Raw genomic sequence first — 21,304 nt, forward strand, 5'->3', positions numbered from 1 at the left:
TGACATCATACTAATTGCATTAAGACTCGAGTACTTAAGAGCCTCCTCAGTGTAATCCATCAGAATGTACAAATATTGGTTGAACCATCCATACTGGAGAAACAAAATTAATTAAAAATGCACCTTTCCAGTCTGTGATATGCAAATGAATGGGCAGGTTGCCGAAGACACAGAATTTCATTGCTGGAAGTGACCTCAGAGTGACCTGCACCTGAGCAGGAACCAATTCAAGTAGAAGTCCTTACTTTCCAAGGCAGCCTGTTGAAATAGCCCTAATTGTTAGGAACTTTATATCAAGCTGAAATCTTCTTCTCTGTCTCTGCAGTGCACTGCTTCTAATTCTTCCCTTTCAAATAAGATATTATATAAAAAATGCTTTGCAAACATACATATCTGTTATTATTATTTCATTTAGGTTCAAAAATTTTTTAAATTAATTTTCCATGTGGAAGCCCTTCAGACATTTAAAAACAGGTATCATGTCTCTCCCTCCCTAATCTAAACATCTTCACTTTCTTCAACCAGTAATTGTATGGTTCAGTTTTAAGAGTACTTTTACCAAACTATTCACTCTCCTCTGACTAAAACGTGGAACCTAGAACTGAGCAGATGTGGTCTGACAAAGGCTGAGTGTGACAATACTGTATCACCTTCCTTGTTCTGTACAGTAGGGTACCTCGTCACCCTGTAGAATCCCCTGTAGAATCATAGCGAGCTTCCATTCCACTAATCCCTCAGGATGAAGGTGTGGGGATTGGAGAATGGTAACTGAAGACACAACTATATATCTTTTGTTTTTCTTCTGTTTTGTCTTGCAAGAATAATAATCTTTGTACTAAAGAAGATTGAACAAAAATGGCAGGTTAGGGAATTTGAAATCTAAGATAAGTGGGAAGATAGAGAGCATCTTGGTTCATATTCTGGCTTGGTTACTTAGTACTTGCATGACTTAAATCAAGTCACTTAAATCTGTATACCTTTTCCTCATCTACAAAATTAAAGATTTGAAGTAGACCTTTTAGGGTCCTTCTGGCTCTAAATCTAAAATCCTGCGAACCTTGGGTCAGTCAACAAGCATTTATTAAGTGCTTACTATGTGCCTTGCACTGTGCTATGGGAAGAAAATACCTGTAAATTTAAAGAGAGGAACTCCTTAGGTGGAAATTAATGAAATAAGGACCACATAACTCCAAGGAACCATCAAAGCTTCATAATGACTAGATTAGCAACTCCCCTGCTGCCAGGGCCCCTCATGGTCCCACCAAGATCACCTGATATCTATTTTGTATGCATTTAGTATTTCCTTATGTGTACTTGTTTCTTGTGATGATAAAATAGGGTAGGGATTTCCCACCTTCTTTCCTTGCCTAGCACTGTGCCTGACACAGAGGTGTATAATTAATTAATTAATTAATCCCATGCTCTTAAAAATTTATGTGAAAGGTCTTTGAAGCATAATGAGGGATCAATTAAACTAAACTATCAATTAAACTATCTAAAAAGGAGATACCAGCTCTGAAAATAAACAGCTTTCTTCTGCTCTTCTCTCCCACCATCAAGTTGATAGTAATTTAAACTCTCTTTGCCTCAATTTCTACATCTCTTAACACAAATCATTTTATTTATTCTTTGTTTTAAGAGCCTCAGGGAAAGGTACTCCACACATAATTATGATGATGATATAATTGTTAAGTGTGCTATAAAGGGTATCGAGGTGACTTTAGATTCTTAAAGGCTCTCCCAATGAAACAAATTTTTGGCAGGTCTTTCCAATATAGAGAAAGCTAGTAGTACAGCCAAGTGACAGAATGTCATCCATAGACCAGACTAGCTAAATTTGTAGGCTTATCACCACAAGGTTGGCTACCATGTGATGAGTTGTTTTGGTTGGGGTTTTTGGGGGGATACAGAAATTAATGAAGATCATCACCTAAGGCATGGGGTGGGGTTTGATTTCTGTGTCAGTGGAAGGAGATTAAATCATGGATCTTTTGAAGAAGTGAATTATCATTCAACAAAATACTTTTCCAGTAAAGAGTAGTATTTTAGTTCTCTTATAGACTTGGAATTTTTTTTAACGTTAGCATCATTTTTATCTTTGCAAATATAGTTTTCTATGGAAATTGTGAGTCCTAGTGGCAAGGCAGCTAGGTGGCTCACTGGGTAGCGTGCTGGGTCTGGAGTTGGAAAGATCTAAATTCAAATGTGGCTTTAGACAATGACTAGCTATGTGACCCTGGGCAAGTCACTTAACTTCTGTCTGCTTCAGCCTCCTCAACTGTAAAATAGAGATAATAGGGACTAAACATAAAATAGGAGTATCACCTACCTCCCAAGGTTGTTGAAAAGACTAAATGAGATAATATTTATAAAATGCTTACCACAGAGCCTGGCATGTAATAGGCACTTATTATGTGCTGGTTTACTTCTTTTTTAGTATATTGTAAAATTTCCCCAGAATTCTAAAAACTAGAAGGGACAGTGATTTATATTGTGAGACACTTTCTTTTAACTAATTTGGTTTTCTTCCCAAGGTGATGACCTCACCATTTATGGGGTAGTGATGCAGCGGTGGAACCCCTTCCATCAAGATGTTCGATGTGATGTGGAGATAGTCTTGAAAGCCAATTATGTCCAAGTGAACAATGAACAGTCCATAAGCAACATCATTGATGAGGAAGTTCGCAAGGAATTTGAGAATTTTTGGAAACATTATAAGAATGATCCCTTGGCAGGTTTGTGATTGAGGGTAGTTTTCACTGATGTTTCATTTGTTATTTGAATATCATGAATACTTTTAGAACACATTTGTGTTTTGTGTAATTCAACAACTAGGTTAATATAGGGCCAGAATCAGTGCCTCTACATTTATTCTGTGTTGCAAGCCTTTTATCATCTATGTTGAAAGAACTTCTTGGGAAGTTAAGATTGAGTTTCATGAAACTCTTAACTTCTTACAGCTGAAGAGTGCCTTTTGTTTTGTCATAGATTTCAGAAGGAATGCATGTGCAGCCTCTAATTAAATACACAATATCTCCTTAAAACAAATTCTGTTGTTCTTCTATAATACTATATTTCTGTAAGGTTATTTCTTTTTCTGGTGCATAAATAGCTCATAAGATTTTTACCTAGAGTTTTTGAATGAAAGAATATATATGTATGTGAGAGAGACAGAAGAGGATAGGAAGGGGAAAAAGGGCAGATGTTAGTGAAGAAACTAGTGCAATTCAGTTAAAAGTTTTCATCACATAGCAAAAGTCTTCTGTCTTTATATAAATTGCTATGCTATAATTTACACATGTTAAAATATCACGGTAAGGCTTTTTTAAAAAAAAACATTATCTTGTTTAAATCTTTAAAATAGGTACAACACCTTTTAACTCCTGAAATGTCAGATCTTCACCATTAATTCTTTCCTGGAGGCATCTTCTGGGGGGCGGAAAAAGCTAGTAAGAGAAATTTTATGATTAGCTATTCAGACATGCCCAACTATAAATCTACTATGAATTTATTTGTCATTAAGTCAAAATCATAGCATATTCTAAGCACAAAAGTATTATCAGTGTTCACATAGTCTATTTTAATCAGATATTCATCATCTCACTAAATACTAAATATTGGTGATCTTTTAAAAAGTCTGTGCAACTAATGCTGATATTTTTGTATGTATAGACAACTTACTCCTGATTAGTCCCCTTATCATATCAATGGGGTATATATAAATGGAACCATTTTTCTTGCATAATTGTATTCTTTCTAACAAACTCTGAAATTTAAAATACAGGTGTTCCTAAAGTCTGGACACATAGGCAAAAATGCATATTTTCAAGAAATTAAATTAATGAAATTTTCAACCACGTTTTATTTAATTGGAATATTAACAAATAACATCCACAATATGATTTCTACCATTTGTGATGCAAAGATTGATGCACTTTGCAGGAGTCACGTGAACTTGATGCAGTAACCCCATATTGCCGTCAATTGCCTGTGTCCAGACTTTAGGAACACACTGTATATATTTTATGTGTGTGTGTACATATGTGTGTCTATGTGTGTGTGTACAGACACACACTCAGTATGATGGTCAAATTTTTGGAAAGATTTTTTTTTTTTAGTTTCAGAAAGTAAATTTCATTGATATTCTTCATAAACCACTTGAATACTTGTTTGGAAGAGCTTCCATATTAACTACCAAAGTCACTTCCTGCTTATTATAACTATTGCTCAGTTCTGCATGTTGGTAAAGTAGGATAATCAAGTCCATTCTTGTCATCCTGAAGTGCTTTATATTGGTGATTCACAGAAGGAGACTATCAAAGCATTCTTCAGTCACTTCATGCAAAGATTAAAGTGTAGTATAACACTGACCAGAGGACCCAGAAGGGGAGAAGTCCTTCCTCATCAAAGACAGTATCCTCGAGAAGGAAATAAAAGAAAACGATAGTTGGGGATAATTAAAATCATCCCTAGCATTTATAAAGTACTTTAAGGTGTGCAAAGCTCTTTACAATTATCATATGATTTTATCCTCATAACAACAGGGAGATAGATGCTATTATTAACCTCATTTTCCACATGAGGAAACTGAGGCCAGACAGATACACAGCAAACATTTTAGCATAAACTGGTAAAACCTTCTTAGTATACAAAACATAAAATAGCATTCTGGGTATCATTAACTCAAAATAAGAGGGAGTGACCCTGAAAGGAGCCACTTTAAATTAACAAATAAGCTCATTATGTTGGCCAAAAAAGCCTGAAAATACTGTAAATTACTCATGTGCCCCACTCTTTAACTGTTTCCCATTGGCTGGCTCAATTTCAGATTACTTTTAACTCCACAGGTCTTGACTACTTTGAACCTAGCACCTTTAGGTTTTATACCAATATTTGGAGGTTAGTACAAGACTCTTCAATAATGGCTTACTCATTGCCAAGGGTCTCGAGTCCTCAAGGCCACTCTATACTCACTCTGGAATAAAACAAACCAAATAGACCCTATAAGCAACTAGCTTCTGGGAGTGTTCCACTTCAGATTGGGGTTTGAATTATAGTTATGTTAGACTTTACAGGCTGTTTCAGACCAAAGTGGAATTAACATTGTTTACATTCTAAATGCAAGTTTAACAATAATAGCTGCCATTTATATAATGACTTAAGGTTTTTCCAAACCTCTCACATACATCTCATGTGGTTCTCTTTAGGCCAAATCTACACAACTAGAGTTGAACCAGGCTAGTTTCTATTGGCAGTGATGGGGTAAAATAGTGTTCAATCCACTGCATTTGCTCCTATGACTAAACTATTCAGAAACCCTTGAATATAAAGTACTCTTTATTTGGTCACTGATCATTTTCATTGCCACCAAACCAAGACCTAAGGATCTTCTGTTATGGAGCATAGACTTTCCTCTCTACCTGTTCCTGGTAACACTTCCAAGAGAGTATGAAAAATATCATGTGCTTAGCCATTTAGAAGGCAAAAATGCTGTAATATAGTGTGAGGAAATCTTGAGGTACAGAATATTTATACAAGTGGTTAACACAGATTCTTAGCTTGTTCATTAAACCCATTTTGACTCAACAATACAGGCATCTAGTTATTAATAGTTCCTTCCTGGTTCTCCCTCAGGCCATCTTGCACATTCCTAACCCTGTATCTTGAATATCCTTAGATCTTTGTTAGAAGCCTTCAGTTATAACTCCTTTATTTCCAGTTTAATTTGTCCTTTCCAGAGATTCCTAGAACTTGAGATAGGATTCCTTTTTTATGCAGTCTAACACCTCTTTAAAAAAGTTTTATATCCTTTTTCATTTATATTACCATCATTTTTAATATATCCATACCTCTTGCCTACCCATCTCTCCTTTTTCTTTTTTTTCTACCCATCTCTTATAACAAAGAATGAAAACAAAAGGAAGAAATAAGACAGTTCAGCAAAACCAGTCAACACATCAATTTGTGTCTGACAGTATACACAGGATTCCACATCCATAGTCTTCTATCTCTGCAAAGAAAGGAAGGAGGTACATTTTTTTTGACTCTTCTCCAAGGCTAAGTTTGGTCATTCACTATAATTACATATTTTTTGGTTCTATTTACATTATAGTCATTACATATATTATTTTCTCTGTTCTGCTTATTTCACCCATCATCAGTTCACATAAATATCTTCATACCCAAGGTCACACAACTAGCAACTGTTTGAGGCAGGATTTGAATTCAGATCTTCATTGCTCCAGGTCTAACATTCTATCCACTATGGGCTAGATGATCATGCATCTGTGCTCACATAGATCTAACTTTATAATTATGTACCAAAACTTGTTTGACCATTCCCCCCCCAAAAGGCATAGTGGTAGAGTGGATAGGGTGCTGTATTTGGAGTTCAAATCCTAGTTCTACCTCTTTTTCCTGGATGGTTTTCTAAAGACCTTGGACAGATCACTTTGCCTCTGGGCCTTAGACCTCACATCTATAAAATGAAGAGACTGGAGTAGGTAGTCTTTCATGTCTTTTCTACATCTAAATCTATTCTCCTATGAATATATTACTTCTTAAGCAAACGTTTCTTCTTTATCTCTGTTCTTCCCTTCCTCTCTCCTCCCAGTGCTTCCCTATCCCTGTGCTCCATCATCCCTCCTCTCATTAGTTCTTCTCTGAACATTTCATGCCCCCTGCACCATCTCAAACCTGTATCAAACCATTAATTTCACATCCCCCCCTTTTTTTCCTAAAGTTTTCTTTTCTCATCATGTCTGCTGCCCAACATCACATGCATTGTGGCTTAGTCATTTCTTAGTCAATCCGGATCATCATAAAAACTAGTTTTCCAAAGCGCACCCGTACATTTGATGACTTTTTGGCCTCTAGAGAAGGGAAATAGGACACAAATACACAAACTGAGGAGGGGAATGATTGGTCATGCTTTTATTTCCTAAGGTTGCAGAGGGGACTTGAAATTTCAGTTAGGAGTGGCTGGCTTATTTTCCTCTCCTAAAGAAGTGACAAAAACCATAGGCAAAGAGCAAGTTCCAACACTCTCACACCGAATATAGACATACCCTATGATCTGACCAATATCATTAATACATTTTAGCCAAACTTTCCACCCTAAAATCAGGTCACGTTACATCACCAATCCCAGCTAAGACCTCTGCCTAGTTAGAGTCTTTGTTCTTCTCTTAGACTGCTAAGTATCACAGAGAGATGTGACGTGGTTTCTCTTCTCTTCCTAAGCTGTTAAATATCATAGAGCTGTTAAAAGTTTTTGGAATATTTGGGTATAGACTTGTTATTTCATTGGTGTGGGGATTTCCTGATTGTCTGTAGTTTGTATTTTTTGAAAATTCCCTGAGACCCTTAGACATTAGATGATTTGCAAGCATGATTACACAGTCAGTATGTGCTAGAGACAGACTTGAACTGAGGTTTTTTTTATTCCAAATCCAGGTCTCTAGTCACTACATAAACCACACTGACTGAGATGTTAAGTACTTTGTACAAGTGGTTCCTTTATAAGGGCCATACCCTTACCTGGAGCGGTCCCATTAATACCCAACATTTGCATGTTCAAGGTCACAGTCCAATAGGTCACCCTATTAATGTCTCGAAGATGTACATTCTCATCAGTCAGTCTCCCTATTCCACTTGTTGCAGCAGAACTTAGTACTTTTCTAATTGTTCAGATTCTCTGAGGATATGGATTATAATTTCCCCAGCTGTGTGCAATGGATTTTTTTAATCTTTTAAGATAAAGTGTCTAAGTTATTTCCTACTAGATCTTGAATTGGAGGTGGGGATTTCCAAGGATGAGAGGAGCCCTATTTCCTCATCCCCTCCGTATGGTGTGATTTCAGTCTTGTCTATCCAGCTACTCCTTTTCCTTTGCTCTATGCCTCTCAATTCTACTGATTGCCAGCTCCAAACCTCAGGAGATGCTCTGGTGCTTAAGCTCTTTGGTGTACCCCACACTTTGGGTCCAAACATCTCTGCCCTGTGTTTTTGTTGACTTAAGTCTCTCAAAACCAAAGATTGGTTTTGCCTTCCTAGAACCACATCTTCCATTTTGAGCATTACTGAAGTTGATCAGACTACCCCTGCAATCTTGTTTCACCAAAAGTTTTTTTTGGAGCCATTCAGTGACATTAAATGGAACAGTTCCTGTAACAGCAAATGCTAATGAATCCCTGAAAACCTCTAGGGCCACTAATATACAACAAGAGGATTATCCTTAATATTACAAGTGTAAATATAATGAATAGTCAGTTTTAAAAGGTTCACTAAAAGTTTCTTAATACAAGTTCTCTAAAAACCTTTTTGGAGTAAGTAAGCAAGCACAGTAACCAGTCTTCATTTCATACCCTAATTCATTGAAGACTTTAATAATAGTAATAGCATTTATATAGAGAGTTAAGTTTTGCGTAGCAATTTACAAATATTACCTCCATTTTATCCTCACAGCAACCTTAGGAGGTGGGTGTTATTATTATCACCTCCCTTTGATAGATGAGGGAAGTAAGGCAGGCAGATGTTAAGTGACTTGCACAGAATCATGGGGCTAGTAAATGTTATGTGACTGGATTTGAACTCAGGTCTCCGTGATTCCAGGTCCAGTGCTTTGTCTGTCTGCTCTGCCAGTAAAACAAAACTGTCAGATTAAGTGTTTTGACATTATTTATGTAAAGTTTGGAATACAAGAGACTGACCCAGGTTTTGAAATACACAGTCTTTATTCACCCTCCTATCAAGCCAGTGCTAAATTTGGGTCTTTTTTACAGATCAGAACTTAATATACAGTTTCTCAAAACTGTATCTAGATTGACCAGAAGGGTTAATTTACTGCTAATTCCATCCCCTCCCTAAAGTTCTGAAGGCCACAAATAGAGCATTGCTAAAAGAGACTTGGGCTTCTACTGTTGGTTGTATCATTTGTGAGAAGTTTAATGAACTTCCTCTTATGTGAGCCACAGGGTTTCTCACCCTGAACCAGCCTTGATAGGAAAAGACGGTTAAGAAGCAATAGAGTGAGGCAGAAACTATTTTTAAAGTCTATAAATAAAAGAGAGAAAAAGGCACCTTATCATTATCTCTTGTTTGAGGAGTTTATTAAAACTTGATGCACAGATGGCACCAGAAAAACTCAGTTTCTTTCATGAAGTTAGGAGATAGGGAACTGTATCAGGAGGGCAGAGTTTATAATCTCAAAGAGGATCATAAACATGTCTGAAAGGTTCGGAATCGCCGGATATAAGAAACTCTCAAAGTAGAAGGCAGAAGAATCAAAACATTTATTTAGGCTCAACAGTAACCAACCCATGAACCAGCAACCCCATTTCGATATGTTGATCGAAAGCTTCCAGGCCCAATAAGTACGCCTTGCAAGAGTAACCAGGAGGCTACAGAGAAACATGATTGCGTAAAGCAAAATCATGTTTCCCCCTTGATGGTAATAAGATTACCCACTGGACTGAAGTCTTTGTTCAGCTTCCTCCCGTAGATCAGCTCTGCTGCTGGCAGCTCCTGCCTCAGCTGTGTCTGTTTCTGAAACTGAAGCTGCAACTGAAACTGACGATGTAACGGTCGTAACTGCCTCTGTAACGGTCGTTGTAACTGTCGCTGGCTCCAACCGGAAAAGGAAAGAGAAGAAGAATCTTCAAGCTGTCCTCTCCCCTCTTATAGGGTTTCTGACATCATCAAGCTCCGCCCAAATGACCAGGGCCGATTGGTTCCTGAGTTGGCTCCTCCCCCTAGGGTAGACCAGGTTCTGGAGCTAACACCTCCCCGCAGCCAGCCCCATGACTCCCCACACAGGAAGCCGTCTGCCTCCCGGCATGCTCCCCGGGCCTCCTGCCCCGGAAGAGCAAGCCACAGTGTCCAGAGGCTCAATGAGGCAAGCTGAGCCATTCAAAGAAAACAAAAGCCATTATGGCTACATTCCACCCCTTGTTATAGGATACATAATCTAATCAGCCATGTATCCTAGAACATACATTGTGATTCAATTACAAAGGAAACTAAAACATATCATTCATTATAAAGCAAAACATATCATTTGGTGACATTCCTAAACATTGGTTTAACGATTCAAATGCGATCCACCCCTAGGTCCCAGCAAGATAATCTCTTCAATCAATCATCCCCAAAATAATTATTAATAATTCAAATGTCCACCCCTAAATCCTTGTATCCATTACATAGGATCAATAATATCATAACAATAAAACAACACAGCAAGGATAACACAAAATAAGTAAACAGAACACTATCATCATTTCCACCCCCCCCTTGAACGATTGGGGCTCAAAATCTTGGGGTGAGGGGTGAAGGTCTCATTTTCCATAGCTTCTTCATGCTGAAATTGGATGTAGAGATGGCCCTGCCCCCAAAAAGTCCCATTCCAGAGGTCATTTCTTTAAGGAGCTGGCAGGAATTCCAAGAATGCTACATGCTTAGGCAGTCACCGGAAAGTGCAGGGTGCTTAAGCCTGAAGGAAACAAAACTAGCAACAAGGTTAGCCAAAACAAAGGACAAAAAGAATAGACAAGTATGGACTATAATTCTTCAAATAAAATCATCTCAAGTTTGGTTGAGATTTCAGTTATGCAAAGATCCAACATCAGAGCCAAACTCAGGTGAGAAATGTTTCTTTTCAAAAGGAACATAATGAGGAAGCCAAGAGGATCCCACCCTAGATATAGACTAAGATTGTCCTCCCAGCCTTTACCCAAATGTACAAGTTTTCATCCGTTAATCACACAAGGTCACCTTCACTCTGAGTGGCTTGTGGGCTTGCAGGAGCAGTTCTTATTTCCCTATTTCTCGTGTTATCAAGTCCTCTATACATTCTGTATAATTCATTGGTTGGAATTCCATCTATCATTTCAAAACCTACCCCTGCTCTCAATAAAGTAGTAAACATTTCTTTCCTTGTTACTCTCCTTTGGCGCCAAGTTTGCTGGTTATACACTCTTCTCTCTCGAGGAGATCTATCCCTTCCCCAGTCACCTAAGTCATATAACTGTAAAATCTTATTTATCACTGTTGTAAGACGGCTCCCTACTTCTCCAAGTAATAAATTCAAAATTAGTTGTTTATAAGCAGGGGGAGCTGTCCTAATTATTAAATTCCTATGAGGCAGTTCCATTGAATCATTGTAATATTTGTCTGCAGTTCCTGTCATAATGGCAGTCTTCATTACCTCCTCCTTTAGTCTCATGATACAATCTCTAAGTGAATACCAGGGTCTGTGCTCAGTGGGCCACATAGAATCAGTATCATATCTCTTATTGCATCCCACAGCGGCTAATGCCAACAGAGTAGTCCTGCTATCACCATCTCCTTGCTGATGATGTTCCCTAAAAGCTTGTTGAACTAGAGGATCATGGCTGATACCTATGAATCTCATGCAGTCTGTCCCATCTACTGATATTCCACCGGCCCCTTGATCACTGAGTCTTACCATCCAAGATATCAATGGTTCTCCTATTCTTTGGCTGAATCTACTCAAAATATCTGCGACCTCTTGCGGTGAGAAATCTTCCTGAATTTCCCTTGTAACTGAATCTTCACCTCGGGTTTCTGTCTTCCTCCTTTGTATGGGTCGAACCCTTGTCTGATCATTTAACCATCTCCTATTCTCTGTGTGAGGCACATCCTGAACCCCAGTAGTGTTTTGTGCCTCAGCCTCTAACATTGTCTCATTTTCTCCCCACTCACTTCCTCTGCCACCATGGCTAGGACGAAGCAGGCAGTCAGGCTCTTTCTGGGCTGGGTTGAAATGCACTCTGGGCTTTTTTGGTCTCCTGTTGCTCTTAGCCACATTAATAGAAAAGTTCTCATTTGAGTCAGTTTGGTCTTCTGCTATTTGAGATTCCCCTTCTTCCTGTGGGGTAGGAGTGCCCCCATGTCTTTCACTTAATCTCAATCTTTCGTATACTAGCCGGTAGGCTGATAACACTATCCAGCTTTGCCTAGATAGTGATGCCCCTGACTGAATCCCAACTTCTCGTAAACACTTTTCCAAATCCCTAGGATCTCCTCTCCGTAGCCTTGGTTCCCAGTTTTCACAGGGTCCAGCTTTTTTAGCCAATTCTTTTGCTAGGGAGGAATAAAATGGATCCTCCCATCCTGGGATATTCATCTCTTCCTCTGGAATTGTTCTGCTTCTAAATAGAGATCTTATACCTAGCGATCCTGTTCGTGACGCCAAATGTATCAGGAGGGCAGAGTTTATAATCTCAAAGAGGATCATAAACATGTCTGAAAGGTTCGGAATCGCCGGATATAAGAAACTCTCAAAGTAGAAGGCAGAAGAATCAAAACATTTATTTAGGCTCAACAGTAACCAACCCATGAACCAGCAACCCCATTTCGATATGTTGATCGAAAGCTTCCAGGCCCAATAAGTACGCCTTGCAAGAGTAACCAGGAGGCTACAGAGAAACATGATTGCGTAAAGCAAAATCATGTTTCCCCCTTGATGGTAATAAGATTACCCACTGGACTGAAGTCTTTGTTCAGCTTCCTCCCGTAGATCAGCTCTGCTGCTGGCAGCTCCTGCCTCAGCTGTGTCTGTTTCTGAAACTGAAGCTGCAACTGAAACTGACGATGTAACGGTCGTAACTGCCTCTGTAACGGTCGTTGTAACTGTCGCTGGCTCCAACCGGAAAAGGAAAGAGAAGAAGAATCTTCAAGCTGTCCTCTCCCCTCTTATAGGGTTTCTGACATCATCAAGCTCCGCCCAAATGACCAGGGCCGATTGGTTCCTGAGTTGGCTCCTCCCCCTAGGGTAGACCAGGTTCTGGAGCTAACACCTCCCCGCAGCCAGCCCCATGACTCCCCACACAGGAAGCCGTCTGCCTCCCGGCATGCTCCCCGGGCCTCCTGCCCCGGAAGAGCAAGCCACAGTGTCCAGAGGCTCAATGAGGCAAGCTGAGCCATTCAAAGAAAACAAAAGCCATTATGGCTACAGGAACTTGGAGGTTGCAACTTTAACAAAGTGATTCTGCCTCCTATTCTATCTCTCTGATTGCTTATTAACTATAATACAGTGGTCTTTGAGAGGCACCATTGCAGAATGGACCTTGACATAGGGTTGGCCTTGGAGTCAGGAAAAGTCCCATCTCTGCCATACCAACTGTGTGACCACGAACATGTCCCTTAGCTTCTTAGGGCACCAATCTACACTCAAAGTTTATAAATTGCAGCTAAGTTGCCAGACTGCATCGGTGGAGTTTTGACATCAGTAGTTCCCCGGACCAATATAATCACAGGTTCAGACCAAAAAGAACAAAAGAAAAAGACCCTTGAAGCAGTCTAAAAATGGTCAAATGGTTGTTCATAGGAATCACTGGGGATGTGGATTATAATGTAAGTCCTTCTTGAAAATCTCTGCTGACTTCTTATTTTTACCCCATCTCCTAGGAAGGAATGAAATCCTGGCTAGCTTGTGTCCTCAAGTTTTTGGGATGTATCTGGTAAAGCTTGCTGTAGCCATGGTGCTTGCCGGTGGCGTCCAAAGGACTGATGCTACTGGAACAAGGATCCGAGGTTAGTCCCTGTTCTTATGTTCCAAGGAACACATAACGATACAGAGGGCACAACTCTTTGTTTTCCTGAATGAAAAGCCCATTAGTGAAGATTGGGGTTCTTTCTAACCATCTTTTTAAATCAGCAACTGTCTAAATGCAATATTGCTGACAACCTCACATAGTTGTGTTTCTGGTAATACATCAAACTTCTACCAAAACCTCACTAATGAAATTCCAGAAAGGCTCAGATATAACAACTTTCTCAGTGGGGATGCTTAGGTCCCCAAGAATAAACCATTAACATTCCCATTAGTGTGTTTGGGTAGAGTCTGTACTTGGGTTCTTGGCCTTTCTTTATGAGAGCAAGAAAGGAAATAATACTCTTTAATGTCACACGACCAGCTCACTCTCCATCTGTGACTGTTAGCACAAGTCCCATAGACCTGCTGCTCCAAATTTTTTGCCTGCTGATTCCCCTTCTGCCAGTGGATGGTAAATGAACCATCTGCGGTGAGACATTACTGTAGGTCACAGATTCAAAGATTATTATAAGGGCATGTTATAGTTTTGCCAGTGTCACTGTATGCTAGCTTTAACAGCTCTCTCTGCACCTATATTGAGTATGATGGGTCTATCTCTGACTCCATACAAAGAGGCTTACTAACTAGTGGATTGAAAGAATCTGGTTTTAAATCAGTGTTATTGCTGTAGTTCCTAGAACAATATTAAAACAAAAGCTTTACTATGTTACGCTTGTATCTGAATTAGAGAAAGAGGCAGTGTGGTACAGTAGACCAAGTATTGGATTGGAAGCCTTAGATCTTGCTTTGAATCCTGGCTGGGCTCCTAACTATCTGTGTGACCTTGAGCAAGTTGCTTAAGCTATTTAGGCTTGTTTCCTTACATGTAAAATTAAGAGTTGGGCTAGATGAACTCTTAAGATCTCTAACAGCTCTGAATTCTACAACTTCCATATAGAGTTATATAAATATTAGAATAAATTTTAGAAATGCTTTTGAATTCTAACTGCTAAAGTCATATTGGATTAAGTATTGCATCAATGAAGTGCATGCTCTCTTAGACACGCAAATGGATATTTTATGTTTTAAAATCCTATTTTGAAATATTTCATATTTTATTATTTTTGTGTACATATATGCACATATAAGAATATTTCTGTTCCTGCTACTTAATTGCTGAAATGTGGAAACAGTGATTAGATATTCAAGAGTAAAAAGACAGAGATAGTAGATGGGTATTTAAAAATAAGCTGACAAAGAGAAGTCACTACATGTAGGTCTAAATAGCCGGAAAAGAATGGAACAAAACTTTTTGGTACAGATTTTTGAATATCATATTCAGTATAAAATGACAGCATCATAATGTCTATATTGAAAGAGAAAATTTGATATCTAAGTTTCATGCCAGAATTGAATGCTGTTCTGCCATTATATGCTCATCAAAGGCAGCTTAGCAGAATGAATAGAGGGCCAACTTCAGAGTTAGGAAGACCTCTCTCACACATACATTCTAGCTTTGTGACCAGAAGCAAGTCACGTAACCTTTTATTGCCCCCAGGAAACTTTATTACTTTTAAGTTACCAGCAAGCTGCAGATCTACATGGATGGAGGGAGTTTTCTTTCTAGATGTTCCCTAGTCCATAGATCCAGGACCTACTTTCCTTCACCCTCAATTAAGTTGTTAGTTTTCAGAATTCACTTAATCTAAAAAAAGTTTTTAGTCAATTAAAAGTATCCTGCGTTGTCTTTCATAGCCATGTGAAGCTTTACATGTTTACTTTTTCCTAGGTGAATCCCATCTTTTACTGGTTGGAGACCCTGGTACGGGGAAATCTCAGTTTCTCAAATATGCAGCAAAGATTACTCCGAGATCTGTGCTTACCACGGGAATTGGATCTACCAGTGCAGGTATTTGATGTCACAGTATTGAATTATATGACAGTACCAGAGCTTCCTGGATTTGTCTATAGGCTAGAAAGAAAAAGCAGTAGGGGAAGTCATACATATAAGCAGGTATGTAAAATAAATGCATATTTTTGCAAGACTAGGAAATTTGGGTACATTTTTATTTTAATAAATAGAGATTTTATAGTTTCTTTTGTGTTGGCAGCATGAAAATGGCTAGCAGTCCTGACCTAGAAATGAGGGAAATATTCAGAATGAACAATCAAAACTATCCTTTTAAATATCTTCTTACTGTCATCATTCCCTCAGGTAACTCACATTGCAACCCCTGTGTCTTGGTTGATGACCTTAATGAGTTTTTGAAGCCAAAAAAAACCTAATCACCTGGTGATGAGCCTTTCTGTACTTAAAAGCTGGATTGTTCCTCAGATGGCAGATGTACATACTCATAGGCCCATATTCAAGGCCTTTCTAACTTGACAGGGCCTGCCAAGACTTTCAAGAACTCAGGGCCATGCCACAGTGAGGCACTAGAGTGAGATGTTAGTGGCAGATTCTTTTAGCTATCCTTTGAAAAATATTAAAAGGATCTACGTATTTTTAATTATTTCTGCATGAAAAACATGCTTATTTCTTGTGTCGTTCTTACATCTCATTTTAATGATGACCTTTAAAGATGCGTTTATGAGACAAAATATACATTACTACAAGCGTCAGTCATTCCAACTAAACCCGACGTATAGAATTTTAAAATTACTAATGCAGCATAGCTCTGGTTATGTCATTCCTCTGGTTCAGACTTGCAAGTCCAAATTCCTTACACTGGTCTCCATGCTCTGGCCCCAACCAACCCTTCTTTTCTTATCTTCTATTACCCCTTTAAATGCATCCCTGCCCTTACCCAAACCAGATTATTTGCTATATCCTAAACAGGCCACATGTTTTGCAGATGTTATTTAGTTTACATGAATGGCTTTCTTCCTTCTCTCTTGAAACTATTCATCCTTCAGTGCCTAGCTCAAATGGCATTTCCTTCTTGAAGCCTCCCCTGATTTCTCCCTAATGATTGTACTCTCTCATTCCCTTGATTTGTTTGTAACTCCAATGGCATTTTTCATATTCAGTCTTATGTTGTAGTACTTGTCTAACTTGTCTGATGTGGCCTTTCTCCGTTAATCATGAGCTCTTTGAACACAGGGCTATCGTAATCATCTCAGTATCCCCAAAGTGAAAGTAAACACTTGTTGCATGAACACATGAAGCAGGGAACTCAATTGATTGTGCATAATCAGATCCTTAAGGAATTTTCAGGCTATAGACTATCATGGAATAAGAAAGCAGAACCAACTGATATAAATGTATTAAGGCTCTATCAGACATCATAAAGATCCAGACATACTATACAAGGTAAAGCTTTGGAAACTTAGTATTTAAGAGACTCCTGGCATGAGAGAAATTCCAGTACTACAAAAGGGGGTGTAATTCTGAGGGGTGGCTTGATGGTCAAAGAAGAATTCAAGATATCAGAAAGAGTTGGAAAGGAGAAGTAGTACAGCCATATTAACATAATACTGCATTGTGGCTAGTAATCACCTTAACCCCATTCTCACCAAAGACTTTCAGATCTGTGTGCTAGGGGAATTTTTCTACGATGATATACATACACCTTCTGATTCCGGAATGGAATTAGTAGCAAAATAAATTTGGCTTGTATAGCCAACTTTGCTGGAAGGCACTCACAGATTTATGTAGATACATATACTTCTTTGAAATTGCCTTTTAATCAAAAATTAGAAACCACGTTTCCATAGAAGGAAAGCAGCAGTAGTTTTAACTACTACAGTGTAAAGTGCACCTTTTAGCTTTATATTCGTAATGATCCTTCAGCAAAAGACATTAAGAACTTTGTAAGATGTGTTAAGATTACTCATTCTGCTTTTATATTTCTTTTATGTAGGAAATTTAGCATTGACAGAAATTTGATCGTGAAAGTCTTTTGCTGTCACTCTAAATTTCTGCTACAGTTTTAATTAGAGAAATTTAGTCTTTGAGTCCCTCCCACCTAAAATACTTTGCATAACACAACTATCATTTGTTACAACATAAGCCTGGATTTCAGTGGTATGGAATTAATTTCTTTTAGGAAGCTGACAGAAAATGCTTCATACCTGACTACTAATTTTGAATTCTAAGTTGGACCAAAGTTAAGGAACATAAGAGAACACAAAATTTTTTTTAAATGACTCATTGTTACATTCCACATGCAAATATTGAAGTAGATAAGGATTTCTGAATTGAAAAGGGTTAGAAATACGAGTTTTGAATGAGAAACAGGCAGTTTCTAACAGTGGCTTCTTGTATGCTTTTCTAAGTCTTCATATATTTTTCTGTAGTGGATGCAGTGCTAGGCCGGAAGTTAGCAAGGCCTGGTTTTGAAATTTGTGCTCCCAACAGTTACTAATTTGGGGGCTTATCACATTACCTCTCTGAGCCTCAGTTTTCTCATCTGTAAAATGGACCTGTAGTACCTACCCTTCTAGGACTGTTGTGAAGCTCAGCTGAGATAATGTAAGAAAGATGCTTGAAAATCAAAACACTGCATTAAATGTTAGCTATCCTCATTCTCTGTAAAATTATATTAACATGCTACCAAAGAGACAGACAGCAAAAGCCAGAATGGTGCTTCTCTTCCAGCTTGCCAAAGAAGAACAATTGTTGTATGGGGCATTAGTAATTTCAAAGAGAGTCTATGGATACACATTACAAAGTTTAAGATGGATATGGAGACTTCCCTATGGCTATGAACAGCTGCTGATTCACTGTACCAGCATTTTTTTTTCCAAGTTTTGTGCCAGTATCATGTTTAAAACATGTGAGAGAAAAGATGGTATAAAGAGTAACAAATATACAGTAAAGAATAGAGAAAAATTCTTCCTTCCTATTTGAAGGACCACCCTGTCCTTTTTATTCCTCTTGATCTTTATAAGTTGAGAATTCCTTAAACCCACCTGACTCCCCCCACCTGCATCCTTTGTCACTTTGTGAGAAGAATCCCAAGACCTACATATGGATTACCCATGCTTTCTGCTCACTTGCTTGGTGTTTTATCAGCTCAAATGGTTGTCCTCGTTCTCTCCCACCCCCTCATCCATCTGTTCAATTGCGTAAGTAAACCGTTCAGCCTTCTTTTCTCAGCACACAATTATTTGAACTAATGGAGTAAAAAAAATTTTTTAAATATTTAAAAATAATAATTTAGTGTCCAACTTCTCAGATGTGTTTCAGTACAGTTTGGGATAACTTGTGTAAATACAAATGTGAGTACAAAGGAGAAAAAAATTGCTTGATACAAATTGTTTTTATACCTAAAGTCTAAAAATTGCCTTTTTATAACCACAAAGTTATGACACCTAGAAATTACTTATGTGACTTAGAACTTCATGATCTAAAATCATTTTTTCTAACTGTGCGATTTAGATTTTAAGTTTTTTTTTTTTTAAACTTTTGGCTCTATACAGCTTTCAGACAATATGAGCCATTTACAAATTTTGGTAAATTTGCTGAATCTTATTACAAACTGATCACTCTTATATTCCTAATCAAAAGTCAGTGATAAAATTACTTTCTTTTTTATTTTGCCTCATAATTTTATTTCTAACAAGTATATATGACTGATTTTCATATTAGTTAGAGTAACCAGGAAGAAGTGTGCCAAGTACATGCTTAAAGACGTTGTAGTTTTAATAGGTTTAGAGAGATCAACTATTAGAAGGTATCATTCTAAATTTCTTTTTCGAAAGTTCTTTTTTGTTTGGTGACTGATCATTCCCTACAAAAATGCTGATTCATTTCTAAGTGGATATTTCTACGACTGGCCCTGGGATTTCACTGGTGTAGGGAGCTACAAAAAGGTGCTATGCTCCCCTCTACCAACAGCTTGGCACCTTCCCTTCAACCTTTAGTTAGACCTGGAGGCCACAGGTTCTCCACCCCTGGCCTAGCCTTTTGAGAAGTGAAGTGATTTGCCTAGGGTTTCACAGCTAGCATTGTGTTAGCAACAAGACTCGAACTCTTGTGTTCCTGGGCTTTTCACTCCTCCATGCAGCTTCTAGCCAACATTGACTCTGTCTGTGGTCATGGGCAGGTGCTCTGCTCTAGGCCAGCACTTCTGGGTTGCAAGTGGAAGAAGTTTAAGAAGCCCTGCTCTAGGCATCTCCCTAAGATTGTAAGTTATAGAGAAACTGTTGTTAACATGTGCTGGAAGGAGTTTCCTCATCAGGAAGTTTGTCATACCAGTGAAATCTGTTCCCTATCCTTAGTTATTTAGATAATTTCAAAAAAATTAAATTAGGGAGTAAAAGTTTTTGAAGTATACTGGACATTAATTCATATAGCTTTTAAAATTAATTATTTATAAATGAATATTTAATAATCTGGGATATCACATTTCAAAGGCATAGCCTGGCATAGGGAAGAGAACACTGAATGTGAAGTCAAAAGATGTGGGTTCTAGTTTTGACTCTTCCACTGACTGGCTATGCAACCTGGAACGAAACTGTTTACCTTCTGAGGCCTACATTCCTTTTCTGCAAATGAAAGGGAAGGGGGGAAAGTCTAAGGTCCTATATGTCAGCTCTAAAAACTATGACTCTATATAACATTTTGCAAAATTATCCAGTTAAGAAATTGCCTTTATTTTTAAAGTGACAATAAGCATTAGCAAAATAGAGTACTCATATTTAGATTTCCTCTTCCTCAAAACAGCTTTAAAAAAATTGTGGCATGAAGTTTCATATATGAAGGCACTCGTATGGCTGTAAAACTTGGTCTGTGGGATCTATAAAATGGTCACTAATAACTTTAATGGGAAGATCATCTATAGCAGGGTTCTTATTGAAACAATAGACAATATATTTTGATTTGCCATTTTAGTGAGAGCTCTGTGGTAGCTCTGCTTCGTTTACTAAAGCATCAATGTAAATTTCTATGATTGTAGGCAGGCTGCATAAATCACACTGCAGGCCACATTTTGGACAGCCCTGATCTATAGAACCCATGAAAAGAACTATCATTTAAAATTAATATCTCTTTGAAGATTTATTTTTAAAATTTCCATCAAAAAACACCTTTAGGGAATCTCAATTCTAAATACACCTAACCTCATTTTTTTGTCTGCATCTAGTGTAGAAATGGGGGGAAAAGTCAATGTCTGAAAATCATACTTTTCAGAACAGCAACTAATTACCTAGTGTTATAAAATCATAGACCCCCTTGTTGAGTTCATAATTTTTATAATCGTGTTGTCAGAAATATATTGTTATGCATTATTAAAAAAACATTAAGCAGTTGTTTTGGATACCTAGTGGAAGAATTGGGAGCTAACCTAGCCTCATGTCCATTAAAATAAGAGGGGCTTTGGTTTCTTTTCTTTTTAGTATGTTGAATTTGTCATAGTGATATGAAGCAGGAAAGGTTGTTTAGGAAGTTGGCCTGTTTTTAAAAATATATGTTTATATTTCCATAGATATTTTAAATAAGTTTGTAAACAATTAAACTGTTGGCATATTTTGCTCTTTCTCCCTACACTAAATCATTTGCTCAATGCTGAACAATAAGAAGACTATGTCATGTGAGAGAGGTCATGTGCTAAAATCCTTTGTCGAGATTTGATTTCAAATTTCCTCTTTTAAGGAATAAACATGTGCTTTAAAAGAAATGGAAATTTGCTCCCAAAATTATACCTCACTATATGGCTTCACAGAAGCAGACATTTTAGGTTAATAAAGAGAAAGGTTTTTTTTTTTTTCTTTTCAATTTGGTTAAAGTGTTCCAACCTCTTATTA

The 21,304-nt window shown here is 37.9% G+C and overlaps 1 protein-coding gene across 1 annotated transcript in view; it reads left to right on the forward strand.

Annotated features, from left to right (window-relative positions):
* The window catches only part of MCM9 (minichromosome maintenance 9 homologous recombination repair factor), a 175,911-nt gene that overhangs the window by 39,666 nt on the left and 114,941 nt on the right, over window positions 1-21,304 (forward strand). Inside the window, exons 4-6 of the mRNA XM_036768640.1 lie at window positions 2,535-2,735; window positions 13,429-13,554; window positions 15,345-15,464. Coding sequence (XP_036624535.1) covers window positions 2,535-2,735; window positions 13,429-13,554; window positions 15,345-15,464 — 447 coding nt within the window. The remainder of the gene's footprint in view (window positions 1-2,534; window positions 2,736-13,428; window positions 13,555-15,344; window positions 15,465-21,304) is intronic.

Source organism: Trichosurus vulpecula, chromosome 7 (assembly GCF_011100635.1).
Source record: "Trichosurus vulpecula isolate mTriVul1 chromosome 7, mTriVul1.pri, whole genome shotgun sequence".
Classification (NCBI taxonomy): domain Eukaryota; kingdom Metazoa; phylum Chordata; class Mammalia; order Diprotodontia; family Phalangeridae; genus Trichosurus; species Trichosurus vulpecula.